Here is a 20,545-nt window from a genome sequence, read left to right as displayed (position 1 = left end):
AATGAATGAAAACCTCCAATCTGGACCACACGTTTTTCCAACTTCTAGACAGTTCTCTTTGAAGAGCCGAATTTCCCAAGGATTCAAGATTAGAGATCCAGACTCAAGGACAATGACTTAGGCCAGTGACTTGGGGGGCTAAGCTCCTCCGCGAGAGGATGGGAGGCGGAGGGGCTCAGAAGGACCAGTGTGGGCCAAATTCGGCAAGAAACGGTGAAAAAGCTCTCCTGCCTCCCTCTGGCCCCCAGCCTCACTCCCCGGAGGCCACCTCCGGCTCCAACTTGTGTGTCCTTCCTGGTCGGTGAATGTATGTCTGCACCCCGCAGCTTCTTTGCTGTGTGCGGTGAGCGTCCCTCGGCTTCCCCTAAAACCGCCCCTTCCCTACGCCAGGCGCCACCAGGCTCTGGCCACGGGGGCAGGATAGTGACTAGCGGCGCCAGCAGCCGCACCTGCCCGCGGGGGGCGCCAGGAGCTCGCCCGACGAGGGGCGGCTCACACACTCACCACGCGCTTTTGCGGCTTGATGAGGGGCCGGCTCAGGCCGTTCATCTTGCTGTAGAGGCCGCAGGCGTTGCACAGGTAGTGGCCGGTGCCGTCCCGCCGCCACAGCGGCGTCTGGATGGAGCCGCAGTTCACGCACTCGCGGCTCTCGGGCAGGTCCTCCAGCAGGTCTGCGGTGGAGAATGGAGACGAAAGTGGCCGGTGAGGCGGCGCCGGGCGCAGGGAGGAACCCCGCAGCCCGGTGCGCCGGCTTTAAAGTCCTCTCAGGCTAGGCTAGAATCGGGGGTTCCACCGCGGGGCGCCTGACACAGCTGCCCATTTGTCCCTGGCTTTCTGCACCCCGCGCCCGCACATCCTTCTCCAGGAAAGCCTGCGGGGAAAGCCGGAGACGATGCTGGAAGCAGAGGAGCCGAGTCTGAACCTTGGATCGCCTGTGTCCAAGCTTTCCAAAACTGAAATCTGGCCAACCCGGGACGAGCCACGCAGAACGCACCGCGGGGTCCCCCTGCTCCTGCACACAGCACGGACACAGTGAGGCCGCCATCTCCGGCTTTTCCCTCGGGTCGTGCCGGAAAAGTTGTCTCTAGATCTGCCACCCTCACTCGCCTCTGCTCGGACAGGACACAAGCAAATGGACTAGAAACACGGCTCCTGGCCATTTGCGTCGCGTAATTACGAGTGAGAGAATAATTCGGGTCTCCTGGGTAGAAGGAAACCCAACATTAGGAAGGACTAAGTTTTCTATTTCACCACCGGATCAAACATGAAAGAGCCTGCCTTCCAAGTGGGTCTCATGGTGTCTATCAGCCATTTTTTTTTTCACAAATGATTTTGCTGCATACTTTGCTTACGAGAAAAATACCAAAACCTTCCTGTTTTCTTACCCTAAATTACCATCGATGGAAAGCGTATTTGCTTTTGTCCTGTTATTATTTGGTTAGTTTTCAGCATTCACAGGTAACCTAAACCTGCTAATGAAAACAAGTCTTAATTAAGAGTAAACGGTTGTAACATTTACTACTTCCCCCCTCAAGGTTAAATATGAGAATAAATAATCTGGTCTGTAAATCGAGGGAGAGATCCTTGGTCCAAGTTAGGGCAGGGTGTTTTCTGTTGCAGCAGGATTGAATGTTCTGATCTGGCATTCCCACAGGAACACCTCTGAATCACTTTTGAAATAAATGCACACTACGCTCTAAGATTTTATTGGAAGATAATTTATGCTAGCTAACCTTTCTATTCGTGCTCATTCCCCTGCAATTTATGGCTTGGATCTACCAGCAATTGCTTTAAGAAAAGCTATTTGAATACGACTTCAGCATTAAAAAGTTTTTTCATTTCCATTTTGGGAATATTTTACAAAACAAGTCTCCTCCCTGCTCGTTTTTCTTATTTCTTACATTAAAAAAAAAAAGTTAGCATCCTACACAATCCGAGTTCAAAGTTGTCATGAGGATTCTGCAACTTACAACACATCTCACAAAGATTTATTCTTCTCCGCCCTAAAAGCCACTATTGACTGCGGCAATCAGTAAAATGCTCAGGACTTCAAGGACACTGAAGTTAAACAAGGTATTTGTCTTTGTTGTTGACTTTAAAATGTTACCTATCAGAGCCCCCTGTGCACAGAGGAGTGGGGGCATTTGCTGAAAACCCCAGCCCAGGTCAGGGCCCTCTTCCCTCTGGCCGGAACAGTATTGATGCTCCGCAGAAGGCACTGTGAGCTCCCCACAGCTCTGCAGTCCTCCAAAAACCCAAAGACCACATTTAATTTAGAAATTATCTGTGAAAAATAATACGTTCAATCCAGGATGTGTTTGTTTTTCATTCAAGTCAGGCTCCATCTTTCATTCTCTCCCTACCTCTCCAACACCCCACATTCCGCTTCCACCCTACCACGGACTAAAATGAGAAAACGAGGGGGGTACTTTTCTAAAAATTGTGAAGTCTGGTTGTGCAGACAGCTTTCTCACGGGCTTCTGTTACTTCCGTTCTGTCTACTAGCACGGCTGCTCTGGGTGCCGTGCCGAGGAGTGACCGATTCCCAGGCGAGAAGGCCATTGTCCTGGTATGTGGTCCCAGGGACCCAGGGACCCAGGGACCCAGAGCACACCCATGGGTCTGGGGTTCTGAGAAGCCTGAGCTCACCACATCAGGAAGAGGTATGGGAGGTGGATCCCCCAAAAAATTCTACACTGTGCGAGCTGATGAAGCTCTGTGGTCGGGTTTATCAGCCCTGGTGATAATCAGGTCGTTAGCCCTGGTGTTTGCCCAAATCAATTCAAGAATCAGCCTCCAAAAACATAAAATTCAAGTGAAGCAGGGAACCCAGCTAGGAAGCTGGCACCAGCACATGCATGAGGCCAAGCAAAGAAAGCGTCAGCTGCCCCCCTACCACTGCGAGCCCTAGCTTTGTCCCACTGCTGCCAGCAGACTATGCATAAACTATTGTTGTTAATAGTAACACTAACATAGCATGTGCACGCTTTTTCCAATTCCTACATCAAGGAAAAAAGCATCTTGCATGTACAGAAGATTCCCCAACTTTGCAGTCATAGGAGGAGCTATGTTCATAGCACAGAAACTGCAGCTTCCTCCATACTGTCAATAGCTAAGCACGCTGGCGGGGGGGGGGGGGTCTTTTGGACTGGTTCTCACGTGGAACAGTGCTATGAGGACCTGGAGAAAAGGATTCAAGTGAGGGTGTCTCAAGACCCATCCTAACTCACAAACCTCCCAGAGTGCCCTGCCGGACGCCCTGGACGACCAAAGCGGCTTTACATCCCAGCCTTTGAAGACTGCTCATCTCTGGGCCCAAGGCTGCCACCAGCCAAGCCTGGGCCTTGTTGCAGGAAGGGAAAGGACTCTGCTCCTCTCCCAAGTCCCACCCACCACAACCAGGCACATCCACAGTAACCCCTGCCCCGACTCCTCGTGGCCACACACTCAATTCAGCTTTCTGTTAATTTGCACACAGATGGTAAAGAGCCTTCTTTAGGGCTGGCTTTTTAAGAGAAGAAGCAGGTTGGAGAACAAAGTCTAGGGTCCTTGGAAGCAGCCCCTCCCCAAGTTACTTAGTAGGCCTAGCCACGTGTTCCTGCCCCCACCATCTCCAAGACTGTCTTTCCAAAGGGTAGCAAAGCCCCCACCTTATCTGATTAATGGCTCCTTGAAAAGGCTTATACTGAGACTCTCCCAAGAAGCCTAGCCTCGGGGTACACACACCACTGTCTCCCTGCTCCCTCCTGGGCCTCCTCACAGCTCGGTCAGAGACTACAACCTTCGGTTTTCCTTAGGAGAGGTTAAGTGAGACCGTGGAACACACCACAGGACCCAACACTGCTGCCTGCCAGCCGCCAGCAAGCAACCCAGCAACACAGCCACACCCTCCCCCCCCCAACCAGGAGCAGAACAAAAACACTCTTTAAATGAGGTACTTCCAGGTATTTTAAAGCTGTTTTCCCACTTTACTCCTAAATTGTCCCCAGACATGGGAACTGGAAATTGAACATTTGGTGAGCTGAAACTCTGAAGGGAAAACAGGTGTGTCAGCTCCTCGGGACCTTGGGTCCTAAGCCTGACCTCTCTAGCCGCCTCCAGGAGCCACAGCAGCCACAGCAGCCCAGCTGCTGCCAAGCCTACAGGTCTACCCACTTTTATCCCCAGCGTCTGTTCCTAGGATTAAGCTTGTGAGCTGCCCGAGCCAGGTGTCTTCTGATCTACTCCTGTCCCCCTCATTTGGGCAGATGCCAAGACAATGGGGTCCCTAAGAATCCAGTCTCCAAAGACACTCCCCTCTCCCATCACCTGGACTCCTCACCTGGGGAAAGCTACCCCCAGAGCTGCACGTGTCCAAGTGTCCACTCGGCAGAGACGGAAACAAACTCACCCCGCCAAGCAGCCCTGGGCCTCTGCTCCCTAAGCAGGGTCTGCCCACCCTTGCCGCGCTCTTCCCTGACATTCCAAAATCTCTAAGACACAGCGGTAGGAACGTTCACCTGGTCTCTTTGGAGAGAAATCAGCCACGCAGATCCCCACCAGCGCCGGCACACTCGGGCCACGCCGTGAGCTCCCTCAGCGGCTCGGGGACAGAGCAGCCCACGCCCCGCGACTGTTCCCACCCTGCATCCCGAATTCTGCGACACGCCCTTACCTGCGCTGGGGCCGCGGGGTACTGGGAGAGGAGCTCCAGCGCGGCTCTGTAAGCTGTGCAGCACCGGGGTCTCGAAGGGCCCTGCAGGCCAGGCGGGCGTCAGCGGCGCGCCCATGTAAGGCGAGTAAGGGTTCGGATGGTGGTGGTGATGGTGGTGGTACGTCCCGTTCAGCGGCCGCGCCGCCGACAACGAGCTGTACTGGTGTTCGCGGCTGCCCATGGCTGCCAGGCTGCCGCCTCCACCGCCTACGCCGCCAGCGCCGCCGCTGCCGGCCGTCGCGTAACCTCCCGGTTCCCGCGCCGCGCCGTTGGCCATCGGCGGGCTGGGCGAGTAGGGGAAGCGCGCCGAGGCGTGCGCTGCGGCCGAGCCCGAGCCGCCAGGCCCGGCGGCCCCATTGCCGGCCGCGCCGCCTCCGCTGCCGTACGGGGGGCTGTCGGCAGAGGCCTGGGGCCAGCCTGGGTGCGCGCCCGCGCCTCCCGCGTGGTTGGCAGGCCCGCTGGCGGCCCCCTGCAGGTACGGCAGGCCAGGCAGCATGGAGCCCACGCGTGTCGTGGGCACGTAGACCGGAGAGCTGGCCGCTGCAGCTGCCGCCGCCGCTGCAGCTGCAGAGTGCACGAAGCCTCCGGGCGCGCCGTCGTAAGCGGCAGGCCCCTGGCTGGAGAGCGCGGCGAGCGTCTGGTACATCTCCTCTGGCTGCTCGGGAGCAAAGGGGCTCAGCTTGGCGCCGCGGCTGGACCACAGCAGCTTGCTGGCAGTGGCGGCCTGGTCGAGGTCAGTAAACAGCAACAGGTCCTCCCAGCTAGACAGGGCACTCCCGGGGCCGGCGACCCCAGCAGGCGCCGCAGGTCCGTGAGGAGCCCCGAAGGGATGCGAGGCGTAGGGGCTGAGCAACAGGGAGCGGGCCGGGGGTCCCGCCGCCGCCTCCGTGTCAAGCTGAGGTGTCCGGCAGTTGCTGGCGCCGCTGGCGCCGCGCTCCCCACCCCGGGAGCAGCAGGAGGAAGATGAGGAGGAGATGGGAGAAGGCGGGGTGGAGGGCTCCCGCCCTGGAAAGGCCTCGGAGTCGCCGGCGTCCGCAGCCGCGGCCCCGAAGCGCTTTGGCAGGCACCAGCCGCCGTCAGTCAAGGCCATCCACGGTCCGGCGCCGCTCTCAGCTGACTTCTAGTTCCTGGCGCTGGGGATCAGGAAAGAAGGAAAGAGACTTTAGCAAAAACGCACGCCAGCTCACCTCCACTCCCTTTTGAAGCTCATCAGAGACTCTTAAGATCCCATTCCTGCCTAGGGCGCGGGCGGGCGCTGGGGCTGGAGAAGGAAGCAGAGCCTGCACAGCCACCACCGGGTCCTCGAAGGACTGAGAGAGTCGCACCACCTCCCGGGAACTCCTGGGCCCCCACCCACCTCTGAGCAGCATCACTTCCACCTCTCCCCTTCCTTCCCACCGCTCGAGCGCCACAGCCCGGGGACCACCGCCTAAGGCTGGCTGAGGTTTCCCTCCCACACTTAAGTGCTCCCTCCGGGCCAGGCGGGTGACACACAAAAGAAACTTAGTGGCCGTGAGGGTCGCCAATGGCGCGTGCCACCTCCCTGCCTACCTCGGTGGGACGGTTTTTCAGACCAATATCCAAAGCGCGAGGCAACCAACCCGCCCCCCCCCCGAAAACGAAACCGCCGCGTAAACTCAAACCGGTTCTTAAACCGCTCCCCAGACTAGCGTCAATCAGACCCAGCGGGAGCCCCCAGAAACCGCAAGTCAATTCAGGGGGCGTGAGGCGCCAGGCCGCAGCCCCCCAGCCTTGGGTGCCCGGCAGAGAGGCAGTGCGGGAGCCTGCGCGGCTGCAGCCCGGCACACTTCGCCCAGCGCCTCGGCTGCCCGGCAGAGCCGCTCACCTCCGACAGGGCCCGCGCGCGTCTGCGGGCCAGCAGCGCGCTCACGCTGGCTGGGCCACCCCGGCCCACCCGCGCGGTTCTCCCGTGGCCTCGGAAGAGCCAGGCCGTGCCGGAATCGGACGTAGTAGGGAGGAGCAGAGCACAGAGTCAAGGAGGGGGAAAACCCAAGAGGGGGCGTGAGACCGCCCTGGAACCCAGGCCACCCTTAAGGGAAGAATGACAGGGAGGCTCGACGGGGGCGGGGGAGGGAGGCGAGAAGCGGCCGGGCAGCCCCTCCTCCGGGAGGCTTTTCCCAAATTATCCAGACTCATCAGAGAAAACCACACTGGTGGATTAAGTGCATACACACGTACACACACACGCACACACACACGCGCACACACTCCAGGCAAGTAGCGAGCGTGAAGTTTCTCTCTGCCTGCGGACTACTGGCCCCCGCCCCTTCGAACCGAGATAACTCGGAGATAAGGCTGCGTTCAGATAAGCACTTCGGGGAGAGGGAAAAGACAGCACAAGGCGGTGCGCCGCGATGCGGGGACGGGAGAGCGGCTACAGCCCGCCCGCAGGGGAGGAGGGAGGACCCCGCGGAGCCGGCCGCGGCCCAGAGAGGGCAGCAGAGCCGGAGGTCCAGGGGCCCGCGGCTGGAGGGGGCGGGAGGGAAGGAAGCGGAGAGAGCGAGCGAGGGGAAAGCGGTCGAACCTGGGGCGGGCGCAGCGCATGGAGAGGCGCCGCGGAGATCCCAGACGCGAAGAGAGGCGGAGGGTGCGGGCGGGCGGGCGAACGCGAGTCCGGGGTCTGCGCCGCGCGGCCGGAGAATAAAAAGGAGAGAGGAGGCGCCTCTTACTGCTCTGCCGGAAAACTGCAGCCTGCGCTCCTGATTGGACTCGCCGAGCCCTAAACAAACAGCGCTCGCCGAAGGGTGCCAGGCTGTGGGTCGGAACTGCGCTCTGCGAGCAGCTGGGCGCTGGAGGTGAAGAGGAGGAGGGAAGGGGAGGAGGAGGAGAAGAAGGAGGAGGAGGGATCGAGGGGAGGAGAGAAAAGAGGGTGGGGAGGGACGGCGGGGGGGGGAGGGGAGCGCGCCGCCCGGGCAGACAATGAGCTCCGCGCAGCCTGCGGGCGTGGGCTTGAGAACCGCGAGCACGGTGCGCGCAGTGAGGGCCTGTCCGCCCCGGGGACACCCGACCCAGGCACGTCGTGGGGGAGGGGCGGAGGTGACTGCACGCCTGACCCGTCTGGCGACGCACGCCAGTCCAGCGGCGGGGCACCCGCGGCGCCCCCAGTTACACACTCACGCTCACACACGCTGGGCAGGGGAGGGAGCCTTGGCTCCCAGCGAGATGGCCACGCACAGTCCTGCGCCCCTTAGGGCGCGGGCACAAATGAGGGAGGTACAGGGTTTTGCTCGCATGGCCCTCCCCGCTGTTCCCGCCAGGGCAAATAAGGCGTGCTCCCCGCGGTGGTGTGTGACCCACAAACCCAGCGATCCTAGGGGCTCCGGAGGTGGAACCCTTGAGGATCAGGGTTCTTGTCGACTGAGAGTGGGTGCCCTGGGTGCCCTGCTGGCTAGCTCTCGTCTGCTCTTAGAATATAGACCAAATTCCTGGGACGTTTCGAGAAGTTCAGGACATTCCCTAGCTAACCTCTGGGGTCGTGGGGTGCGAAAATGTTAGCCCGTGCGGGGTGCAAGTTGGGAAGGGGCTTCCGCACCAGGCGCGCCTGGGGACGCCCTCCAATTTTGGTAGTTGCCCTCTCACCACCCTCTACCCCCGCACTTCAGGTAGGTCGCACATAGGTCAATGGAGACAGGGCCAGGAGGTCACCGTCTCCCCCACCCTGCTCCAATCCCCCGACTTCCCCACCCCCACGCTCGCTTCCTTACACACCCCTCCTTCGCGCCCCGCGCAGGGCTGTCACAGCTGTGTGCAGACTGACACTCGCCGTCCGTCGCGATCCGAGGCCCTGGAAGTGAACGCCGCGGGGTTATCAGAGCCCAAATGTCAGGCCGGTGTCCGCGGGGGTCGTGATCTCGGTTTCTCTCTCCTCGGCGTTCAAAAAGGGCTTCTTCCGCAGGCGTGACCCACGAGCCTTCCCAGAGAGGAATTAACTCGGGCGGGAGGAGTGGTTTTGTGGGACATAATTTTTTACACTTTTTTTTTCTCCCCAGGTAAATCGAAGTCAATGATTTTCTAAAGGTCAGTCTTCCCTGAAAGTGTTTGGGTTCTGGTTTTTGTTTTTTTGGTTTTTTTGTTTTGTTTTGTTTTGTTTTGTTTTTTTAATTATGTGTGTGAGAGAGTGTGTGTGTTTCAGCTGGGGAATGGGACAGGAGCCTCGCTGGGATGAACAGGCATGGGTGGGTAGGTAGGTAGGTAGGTAGGTGCAGTGTAAAACTCGTTTGGAGGGAACTCCAAGCCCAGTGGGGCACCGTCGCGAATCCATGGGTGCCCCCAGGAGAAGGGGCCGGCCCTGGTGAGCAGAAAACGTCGTGGAAGTGGTAAATTCTGCCTTCTTCGTTCCTCGCCGTAAATTGCGGCTAACCATCCCAGGATTTTTAACTTGTTGCTGAGAAGGTCTGTAAAACTGCTCTTCGGCTCATGCAGTCCCTTTTATGACATTTCGCCTTTGCCTTCCCCGGTCACCGCGGCGGCCCCCACGTTCCGAGTGGCCGAGTTTCCCAAAGACACAAGGTGGAGAAGTGGACCGGAGAGAGCCAGGCGGCCGGAGCGAGCTCCTCCGATCCGGGCTTCCCACTTGAACCGGAGTCCCTTCGGTTGATCCCCAGCAAGCACCAGCCCAGAGCCAGTCCAGCCGGGCCAAGGCAGCCAGCTCCCACTCCCGCTGGGGCTTCCTGGTGAATTCCGGCCGAACGTGGAAGCCGGACACGGTGCTGCAAGCAGTCCCGTTTGTAAGCAGTTTCAGACCTGTAGTGGATATTTGCGTTCTTAATGTTTTTGAAATAATGGCTCTCAGGTTTGCTATTAAAAAGCCAAAAGGAAAAAAAGTAAAGTTCTTGTCGTATTTGCTAAAAGTGAATGCTGAGCGTGCGAGCAGGCTTTGAAACGGCCTCCGACCTGCACCAGGCGCAGAGGGAGTCCCGGAGACAGCCCATTGGTGTCCTGCGTGTTTCTTCATATTTACAAGTTGATCCTAGAACAATACTGCCAGCTGCCCGCTGCCCCGCAGCCGTGTACCGAGGGCGCAGCCGGCAGAGGTGAGCGGCCGGCTGGACATTGACCGACTCGGCTCCGGGCACTGAGTGCTCCACATTAAGAGACCCGGCGTTTTACCTTGCAGATCCCGAATCTTAAAAACAAACAGTGCCCCCAAAGGAAGGGGAGAATCGGTTGCAGCTCCTTTACAAAATGTTTTTGTTACATTGGTTTCCTAACCCGACGAGGGATGGATAATGAAACGTTTGTCACGTCAGCTAATTTAAAAATAACAAAACGAGTTAACCCGTAAAGCTGATGGGGACAGAAAATGGGCTGCCTGGTCCCTCCAATGGCAGCGTTCCCCCCACAGGTCGGCTTTGGCGCTGGGGACCCCAGCCCGGGGGCACAGGGCCGTTCTCGTAGCCGCCCCCACGGACCCTAGGCGGCCGCTGAGCCTCCTCTGAGCCGAGCCCCCGCTGCTGTGGAGGCCGGCGGAACTGGAGGCGCACCCCCAAACCGAGGTGACCCCCCCCAAATCAGGAGCAGACGCCATAGTGCCCCAGGTCCGTCTGTTCAGAAAACTTTGCCTTATTTGTTTTCTTTCTTTGAAATTTTGTTTGATTTCCTTTCCTGTTCATTTTCATCTCGTCTCCTCTTTGGAAATTTGCTAGTTTGAAACGAAACCGTTTCTCTGGGGACCGTTTAGGCCCACGGAGCCGCCCCTGGGGAACGAGCCGCGCTCGGCCCCGGCGCGGAGGAGCGGCCCCGGGGCGCGGCCTGTGCCCGAGCCCCGCGACTCGCGCGATTCGAATCCGGCCCCGGCGCTCGGCAGCCAATGGGGCAGGGGGCGGGGGCTCTGGCCCGGACGAGGGGCCTGGGGCGGGGGACCCCGACACCCGCCGCTTCCGGGGTCGCGGGGCTCCGGCACCCCCCGCCTAGCCAAGCTGGGGGGAGGGGGCGGATAAAAAAAAAAAAAAGATCTGTGACTGCAGAACTCTTGGGAAGTTAGATTTTCCGGAAAACCAAATCTGTGGGGCCTCCTCGCTGATCCTCTCTGATCCCGGGGACGCCGTCCCCCAAGGTCACGGGAACCCCCGGGCGCCGCCAGCCTCCGTCTCCGGGGACCCCGTGGCCGGGTCCGGGGAGCGCGGCCCCCGCTCGGCTGCTGTCAGCCCCGCTCCGACCAGCGATCGGGGTTCAGAAGGTGCTTTCCTTCCGTCCTTCTGCTTCCTCCCTCCTTTCCTTCCTTCTTCCTTCCCTTCCCTCCCTTCTTTCCCTCTTCGCTTTCCTTGCTAACTAGATTTTTTTTTTAATTTTCGCGAAACCAAAAAAACACACACACACACACACACACACACACACACACACACACACACACCCTCCTGACATGTCAGGTGGCGGCGGAAGCGCGAAGGTCGCCCCAGCGCCCGCGGCTGCTCTCCGCGCGCCCCTCGGGCCGGGCAGGCGCAGCGCCCACGCGGGGCCCCGCGGCGACGGGCGTCCGGGGGTCCGGGGGGCCCTGGCGTCGCCGGCGGCCGCCTGCCCGGCGCGGAGGTGGGCGGGCGGCGGCGCGCGCGGGGTCAACCGCGGTGGCCTTGCGGCGCGCGCTGTGGCCGGCCTTAATGTACTCGGTGCGCCGCGGCTAGGTTAGGGCCGCGATAAGGGGAGGCCCGGCAGGGTCGGTGTAAAAGCCCCACGCCGGACGCCTCCAACCCTCCCCTCATCCATTAACTTTTTTTTTTTTTCCTTTCCAACTTTCTTCTCCCGTCTCTCTTTAGGCTTGTTATCTGGGCCACCCAATGACCGACGAAAGATTTTTTTTTTCCCCTCCCGGCTTCCCCCCCACCCCCTATCCCCGGCCGCTTTAAACCAAATACATTTAGCTATTAAGGGCCAAGATGTCTGACAAAAGATCGAAACGTGTCTTTTTGGGATCGCTTCTAGCAGCGAGGGAAGAAGCTCGCGGCTCCCCGAGCCCGATAAAGAAATTCCACAGCGGCGCCGGCCTCCCTGCCCGCGGCCTGGTCGCGCCCCAAGACCCAAGGATCCCCGACGAGGGCGGCGGCCTCAGAGCTCCGAGGGGCTGCGGTGGGGGCGGGGTGGGGGACGCGGAGGCTCCCTGGTGGGCACCGGGCCTAGCAAGGACAGGATGTACTGAGGCTATGAAACTCCGGGTCGGAGCTGGGGACCCCAAAAGTTTTATCCTCCCCTGCACTTTGCAAAAATATTAAACTGCAGGATCCCATTTGGATGATTTTCTGTTATCAAACAAGAAGACCAAAGCAAACCTCCTCTCTTGGGCTCCTGGGGGTCCGGCGCCCAAGAGGAGCATACCTTCCGTAGGTGGCTGGGTGAGTGGGCTCAATGCATACAGGTGGAGGGAGGGGCCCCGATCATTCAGGTCTGGTTATGAAACGTGCTATTTGTGAGCTTTATTAATTGCTACTGGCATGGCTACACAAGATTGAGGGCTGCCAGCTGGGCCTGGGCCCTGCCCCTGGCATGAGCCCTTTTCCCAAAAGGAATAGCAGGGAATACTCAGTTTCCTGATCAGAACTAAATGCCTTTGGGGGGTCAGACGTGCATATCTTTGATGTTTTTCTCTCCTTTGCGCCCCATCCCCCCCAACCCCAGTAACTGGAATGCGCCCTTCCACCAGTTTGAAACCGGATGAGAGGCTTGAGGTGGGGGTGGGGTGCAGATGAGACACCCCCACCCCCCTTCCCTGCCGTGGTGGGGAAGTCTCCCACCTCCTCCTGCCTTCCTCATTCCGCTCCTGGCAGATGGTGGAGACAGGACGCTCCGGTCCAAAAGACAACCCAGGAACTTGTGTCTGTCACCTCTCCCTGGGTGGGAAGCGAGAGATGCCTCTTTTCAGGGCTCCTCCAAATCAGGTGGACTCCCAATCACCCTTATCTATGCCTTCCCCCTGATCCAGCCTCAGAGGCTGGGAAGAATCAGCATGGCAGAAGAAAAGGAATCATCTTGGATTCCCAAGAGGCAACAGAGACAGGAGCGAGCCGCCCCCCTACCCCCATTTCTCTGGGCTCACTAGGTAGGCAGGCCGTGCCCATTCCTGGGTCAGACTCCAGCCACTGCTGCCTCAGCTCACAGACCTTCCTGGGCAATTTTTCCCCCCTTAGGAGAGAAGAGGCAGGAACTGTTAAGGGAAAACAAAATATTTCAAAGTCCCATCCTTGAGACAATTTAAAGGGAAAGGAATTATCCCAAGAAATTAGAAAAAATACATATGCACTGTATTTGTCATCCACAAAAAAAAAAAATCACCTCTTCTTGGAGCTATGTCGCAGATAGGCAGAGTTAGGACCAAGAGTTGTCTGCCAGCATGCAAACTGGCAAGTCTGCTGCCCACAGCCCAACGCCTCGAAAGGGCACACTGCACATAAAGGAAGAGTCAGCTCCTGATCTCCCAGTGACTGCAGCCTGGCAGGCTGGCAGCTCTGCAAAGCAGGTTAAGCAGATGACCCTCCAAGTTCACTCAAGATCAAATCACCCTCCGGGCATCACTATGAGTTGGAAAAGAAAGAACGAGAGAGAGAGAGAGAGAGAGAGAGAGAGAGAGAAAGAGAGAGAGAGAGAGAGAGGAAGGAAGGAAGGAAAAGGAAGGAAAGAAGGGAGGGAGGAGAGGAAAGGAAGGAAGGAAGGAAAAGAAAGAGAAAAGGAAAGAAAGGAAGGAAGAAAAAAGAGAAGGAAGGAAGAAAGAAAAAGAAAGGAAGGAAGAAAAAAGGAAAGAAAAAAGCCAGCCTGCTTGGATTTGAATTCGTGTAGCTGTGTGACCAGGACGTCCCTCTGTGCCAGTTTCCTGGTCTGCAGATTCCATTGCCACTTGCAACTCCCACAACTCTTACCAGAGGACCTGGATGAGCCTCTAAGTGTCTGCCTGAGCTTCCTGCCACCTTGAGTCTCTGCCACCCACGTGGGGGACCCTAGCTTTGGCCTTTGGACAGTAAACCAGAAAATGAATGTTCCCTCTCTTTATGTCTTTAAAATCAAAGTGAATTTTGAACATTGAATGGAGTTGATTAGCTCCCTCAGAGGATTGTTGATTGAAACATTTCTCCCAAGTGCACTGTCAAGCCTAACTGACCCACTACGTGTGGACCGGCATTGCTAACATCATCATAGACTTAACATTACTGCACCGCACTTCCATTTTCTGCTTGCTCCACCTGGGATCCACAGCTAACTACCCAGGAAAGCACCCTGGGTCCCCTCTCTCTTGGGGATTCTCCACTCACCAGAGACCCCAACCCTGCTCTGTCCCCCAAGCAGGGAGGACTTTATTTATTGCCTTGTGTTAGGAAAGGGAGTGAAGGATGACACAAACATGGGTCCTTCCCTTGCTTTTGATTCCTTTGAAGGGAAAACAACCCTACCAGCTGCTGATGCCAAGGATAGCAATCTTGAAGTTTCTGCTCTGCCCCAGCCCAGGAACCACAGTCCTCAGCAACTGGGCTCTGAGAATGTCCTTCTGGCAGGAGAGAGGAGTGAGTTAACAGTCAGCCACACAGCAAGCAACCTTGAGGGCTGGCACTCTCTGGGCATTGGGGAGAATCACTGGGCCAGCTGACTTCAAACTTTTCTCTCTAGCTGTTTAACCTTCTAATGTCATATTGCTATCTTTTGCAGGTGACTTACTCTAGTAACATTCTTTTTTTAAGAAAAGAAAATTTCTGAGAAGTTATGGATTTTTTTTTTTTTTTTAATTCAAGAGGCAGAGTGATTGGGAAGGAGACACACATACAACAGAGAGAGAGAAATCTGCCATCTGCTGATTTGTTCTCCAAATGGCTGGGACTGTCAGGGCTTGGCCAGGTTGAAGCTGGGAATCTGAAACTATCTGGGTCTCCCACAAGGGCCGCAGTGCGTGGGCCACAGTCCGTTGCCTTCCCAGGATCATAAGCCTGGAGCTGGATCAGAAGTGGAGCAGCGAGGACTCACATTGGCCTTCTCATATGGGATGGCAATGCCACAAGTGGTGGCTTAACCACCTATGAAGCACTTTTTTGATAGAAAGATATCAGAAATATGTAGGCCACTTTATTTTCCAACTGGTTTTCATTTTGGATTTTTTTTTCTCCCCACTTTCTGCTGCTTCTTTTTTAACAACACCCTGCCTTCTAAAATAAGATCTGAACCTCAATCATGAAAAGTTAAAGACAGAAGCCTGTGGGACATACGAAAGGATACCATTCGCTAGACCAAATGACAGGGCAGGAGATTTGTTTTCCAAAGGTAAAGTCTGGAGGGAACATAAAAGTCTTCCCCTGCCTGCAGGTTTTCGGCCGAGTCTGTGCCCAGAGCCTGTTTTGCTCTGGTCTCTGACAGCTCTGATCTTCTCCACGTTTGATTTACTGAGTGCTGTCATGTCTCTGCTCTTTACTTTCACAATCACACATTCAGACCTGATAAAGTTCAAGACCCCGAATACTTGCAGTCCTTCCAGACTTCCAGTCCTCCTGCCCCCCCACCCCAGCCTGGCTGATTGAATCCGCATGGACAGAAGCTGGGAGCACCAGCAGAAAGCCAGCAGGTCCCAAAGGGCTTGGCCCTGTGGGGACTGAGAACCCCAGCCCTGGTGAACAGCAGATCCTGGGAGCTTCCTTCCCCTTGTTTCCACACCAACTTCCTGTCTGTAACCTACCTGCGGGCAAGAAAGAGAACCAACCTTGGAAAACTCGGGATGGGTGGGGCTGGGGAGCAAAGTCATGGCCAACCCCTCTCCCGAGGGCTGGATTTTTGCCAGATCTACTCAACAGCCTCACGATCAAAAGCAAGACACTTAACCTCTTGCTGCCTCAGTTGCTCCATCCATAAAATGGTAGAAATATTACTTTGTGCAAACATTAATCACAGCTAATGATTCGGGTCCTCCTCCTCCCCTCACGTCTTCTGTCAGGGCTCCAGGAAGAGGAGCGCACACGTCTGACCTGGCTCTTTGGTTTCTGTCAGCCGAAATACAAACTTAGACGTTAATCTAAATACTACACCACTGGGCTAAACAAAAGGAGTGATTCATCTCCAAAGGCTGGATGGTTAACATAGGCTCAAGTTTTCAGAGCCGTGAGATGTCTTCTGATGGAAGATGCTCTCTAAATCATCTCTTCCGAGCCTGCAGCTATCCGCAGTCTGTGAAACCACAAAACACTGCTCAAAAGCAATTACACGCCACTGTTTACGTGTATATTGAACCATCACAATTGTCTGACTAAGGTGTGTGTGTCTTTAAAGTCCATCCCTTTAAGAAGAGTGCAGCTCTAAGTCTGTGATGTGTCTAGGGTGTGATTCCTTCTTGTCCACCTGTAACATCCACATCCCAAAGGAAGCTAAGCATCCTGATCCATAAGAAGAAAATTGTCCAATCCTGTTAGGGAAGACAGCAGAGGGGATGCCTATATTCTTCAGATGGTTTTCTTGCTTTAGTTCTGGTTTGTAATGTGTCCAGTCAAGAGACACCCATGAGAACGTGACAATGCCACTTTTCCCTGTGCAGAATAGTCACCTCGGCCAAGGTGTATTAAAGATTGAGATCTGATTTAATGGATATCGAATAACGTTTTCTGGCTGCTTCAGAGCCAGATGATGGCTCAGTTTTACTACCACAAATTAAAGGCACACAATTGCCCAACAAAAACAGAGTGAATATTACACTATTTTTAAAGACTGACGTGTGCCAAAAACCGCAGCATAGAACCAGAAAGCAGGGCACCGCTGCATTTCCATGGTATCGTTCTATCAAGTCCTCAGTATGCTCTGGGCAGCAGTGAAACAGCCTTGGAAAGTGGAAAAGAGACAACTTCATGAACCAGCCACAGCGACAGCCATCATGGAGGTTGACATGAGTTCAAATCCCGGCTCTACCACCTGTGTTTTCTCTCTCTCTCTCTCTCTCTCTCTCTCTCTCTCTCATCCCCTCTACCTGTCTTTCTGATTGTATGTTCTCAAGCAAATACTTTAATATCTCAACTTGTCACATTCCACATTCCTCACCTGTGCAGCAGGTGCTAATAACAGTAGCCACCTCGTAGCATTTTTGGGAAGATTTACATGAGCTAACAATTCTAATAGGCTTAGAGGAGCCTATTATATGTACTATTATATGTATCTGCTATAGAGTATGCATGTCATCTGGAATTCACGTGTTTAAAGCTTAACCTTTCAATACAAGTTGATAGATTTTGGGCACAAGGCCTTTTTTTTTAAGGGTCTTTCTTTTGATAGGCTAGTGGGGTAGATGAGTTTTGGGAGGGTAGAACCTGGTGATGGCACCCAAGCTGGCTTGTGTGTTTGATTTTTCTGTTTGCGGAATGACTCCTAACACCCTCGGTTCACTCTTGAACCTGTAGTCTCACCTTTCCCAAGCCTTTTCTCTGTGTTGTCTAGGACCACGTGACACCACACTCCGCCCCTCCCCCCCACCTCCCGCACCCAAGCCTCCTTCTTGAAATCCTCACCTTGCAAACTGGAAGCAAGCCCATGAGCTGGTGCCTTGGTTCCTGCATCATCACTAACTTTCCACGCAGCAGGCCTCACAAATGCATCACCGCTCACCCAGAGCTAACCCCAGCACGTCAGAGGGCCTTGTTGCGGTCAGTGCAGGCTGTGTCCCCGCAGAATCGCAAGTGCCTAGAGATTTTGAACACTCCAGTCTTTTCCTACTTGATTTACACGATAGTTTTTAATCTTTCATTTAAGACTGCATTTTCATGGGCAATAATTTCCAACAGTTATGATTTTCCCCATATTGACTCTCCTTTAGTTTTCTAACATACACAAGTTACAGTCAATGTGCTGCATAACGTAGTTTTTACCATCAGCTCTTTCCTCACTTATATTTGCATATATTAAGACAAGGGATTCTCCCTGTCCCCCTTGTTCTGCATAAAGAGAAAGAGTCTTTATTATTATTTTTTTTTCTAATTTTCAGTTAGTTTTAACAGATTCAGTCTGATTTATGGGTCCAAGTCTAAGAACATTCTCCCTCCTCCATCCTCCCTTTCTGTCTTCTTTCTTTCTTTTTATGTATTTGTTATTTTTTGTTTGTAATATTATTATTATTATCATTTTGTGGTACAGTTCCATAGGCCCCAGGATTTCCCTTATCCCCTCCCCAATTCCCTCCTACCTCACTGAGTTCCTCTGTATCATCACTATAGTATAGATCTTCATACACAGTCATATGTCCATCATTGCCGGCATGGACAATGGCAGAGAGTCCAGCATCCCATTGTCGAGACAGAGTAAACAGTTTCATTGGGAGTCTATCTTTGATCTGGAAGTAGAGATGCATACTGCATTGTATCCTCACATCTGGATATGATAGTCTCCATTGCCCAGTTACTGTATATCCCCTTAAATGAAAAGCCGCAATACAAAATCAACAACAGGAAGAAAAGTAGAAATTAACAACACCATGAAGTTAAATACCATGCTGCTAGATATGATAGTCTCCACTACACAGTTACATGAAGTTAAATAACATGCTAGTAAATGACTAATGTGTCACTGAAGAAATGAAAAAGAAAATCAAGAACCTTCTTGAAGAAAATGATGCTACTCTATGATCTATGAGTCACTGAAGAATTTAACCAGAAGAAAGTGTTTTGAAGAGATAAAACTAACAAAAAAAAATCAAAATTTATGAGATATAGTTTGCGCTGATCTTTGTTGGTGAAATGTGTCTCCTATAGGCAACAAATAGATGGGTTTTGTTTTTAAATCCAGCTTACTAATCTGTGACATTTGATTGATGTGTTTAATCCATTTACCTTCAGGATTAATATGAATGGATGCTAATTTGGTCCTGTCATTTTAGCAATGTGCTGTTCATTGATTTAGTCTTCTGTTATTTCACTGGGATGTTCTTCACATTTGCCTATGGTTTTGGTGGGTGCTATTCCTTCCCTCTGTCAAAAGAACATGAACATCTTTCTCTTTCCCTTCGAGGGGTCGCGAAGGCAGTCATGACTAAGATCAAGGCTCGGGACCTCTGGCAGGAAGGAGGAGCTGCTGAAGCATCTGGATGACCTCAAAATGGAGCTGTCAGAGCTGTGTGTTGCCAAGGTCACCAGCGGCACAGTGTATAAGCTGTCCAAGATCTGTGTTGTCCACAAGTCCATCGCCAGGATGCTCATGGTCATCAACCAGACCCAGAAAGAAAACCTCAGAAAGTTTTACAAGGGCAAGTAGTACAATCCCCTGGACCTGCGGCCCAAGAAGACTAGTGCCATGTGCCACTGCCTCAACAAGCACGAGGAGAACCTCAAGACAAAGAAGCAGCAGTGGAAGGAGCGGCTGTACCCGCTGCGCAAGTACGTGGTCAAGGCGTGAGCCCTGCTGGTAGTGGCAATGCAATAAACACGCGGTAAACACACACAACACAAACACATACACACACACATAAAGAACATCTTTACTTTTTAGACCAAGGGTCATATAGGATAAAGGAGGAGGTATTGAGCTTATCAACGGAACCCATCAATTGTTTTTATAATCTTGTTTGGAACTCTTTTGATTTGTATGTCCCACTAAGTGTTCTCATTCACATGCTGTCCACTCAGCTGTTCTCATACAAATGATATCCCTTCTCACCTGGCTGCCATTGGAGTTCGGACCACAGTTTGCTGAATGCCGCTGGGGTATCAGTCACTGCAACACCACACCTTTGTGTCCGCTGCTTTCCTGTGTCTGTCAGTTTCCCAGGTGCCCCTCTGCTGTTGTTCTGTCCTCTCCTGTTTCCTGGAATGTGCCCTCTCTGTTTCACACTGGCTAATGTTTCTCCATCCATTTAAACGTGTCCTTCCCCTATTCCGCCATCTTGATTCTTTTATTTTTGAAATAGCATTTTAAATTTATATTAAAAAGCCTTAAGATATCACCAAATGAGAAGTTTTACCAGTAAAAAGCAAGAGACTTTCGTGAGACTATAGATAATGTTGATAATAGCTGATTGGAGAAATGCGTATTTCACTCAAGTACAGTAACCTTTAAAGTTATCACAGATCATTAAAAGTAGAGTGGTATAACACTTTTAGCCACTTAACAAAGTTATAAAACAAAAGTTTACAGCAATGGAAATTTTAATGATGGGCATTGTTGCCCAGATGAAGTCTACATTTCTCTGACTTCCTTGTAATTAAAAGGAGCTGAGAGACTCGACGTGGGACATGAGATTGAAGTCCAATAGTCCATGTTTTTCAAAGTTTAAAGAATATGCTTTTCCTTCCCCCCCCCTTTTCTTTGATTTTGAATTTTTGAATTTTATGGTACAATTTTGGAGAGACTTGGATTCTCCCTCACCGCCCCCCCCCAAAAAAAAGAAATTCACTCCCTGCTTTACCTTTTTCCTTTCCTCAGATTACTGGCTGGAATTTGGACATGATGGCAGGCGCTGGAGCAGCTATACTGGGCTATGAGATGGAGACTGCCTATTGCACAAAATATCAAGTACAGTCTCAGACAGGGACACGACAGCGCGTTAGAAGAGAAGCAGACTGTGACATGAGAAATGAACGTCTTCTGACTTACTGAAATCACTATTATTTTCCTCCCTATGATTTATCTTTGCCGTCAAAAATTCATACACAAATAGGAGCATATATGACACATGAGAAATAAAGTGTCCCTAAACACACACTCAACTGAGCATAACAAGTTGACAAAAAGGTTTTGAGAAGCCTGAAGAGACTTAGCTCCGTGGTTTCTGTAGGATGGTGTTCTGGGATTCACCAACCCTGTGTTTGCAGTAGGTTTGCAGAGCTCCTGGAAGCAATGAGTTGAGCTGCACTGTATATGCTTAAGTGTACACTGGCTATCGATGTATGTATATGTTCCTAT

At 53.5% G+C, this 20,545-nt stretch overlaps 1 protein-coding gene and 1 pseudogene across 1 annotated transcript in view; one reads left to right on the top strand and one right to left on the bottom strand.

Moving 5' to 3' along the window:
* Window positions 1-7,463, bottom strand: part of GATA6 (GATA binding protein 6) — a 29,693-nt gene extending 22,230 nt beyond the window's left edge. The window contains exons 1-3 of the mRNA XM_040984791.1: window positions 7,239-7,463; window positions 4,655-5,820; window positions 505-671 (exon numbers count right to left, since the gene is read on the bottom strand). Of these exons, the coding sequence (XP_040840725.1) occupies window positions 505-671; window positions 4,655-5,783 (1,296 nt within the window). The 5' untranslated portion in view covers window positions 5,784-5,820; window positions 7,239-7,463. The remainder of the gene's footprint in view (window positions 1-504; window positions 672-4,654; window positions 5,821-7,238) is intronic.
* Window positions 7,464-18,672: 11,209 nt separating this feature from the next.
* Window positions 18,673-19,039, top strand: LOC121159525 (annotated as a pseudogene).
* Window positions 19,040-20,545: the final 1,506 nt, after the last annotated feature.

Source organism: Ochotona curzoniae, unplaced genomic scaffold (genome assembly GCF_017591425.1).
Source record: "Ochotona curzoniae isolate NIBS_2020 unplaced genomic scaffold, NIBS_Ocur_1.0 contig_43, whole genome shotgun sequence".
NCBI classification, from domain to species: Eukaryota; Metazoa; Chordata; class Mammalia; order Lagomorpha; family Ochotonidae; genus Ochotona; species Ochotona curzoniae.
Note: the sequence above shows the minus strand (reverse complement) of the source record. Positions and strands in the feature narration are given on the sequence as shown.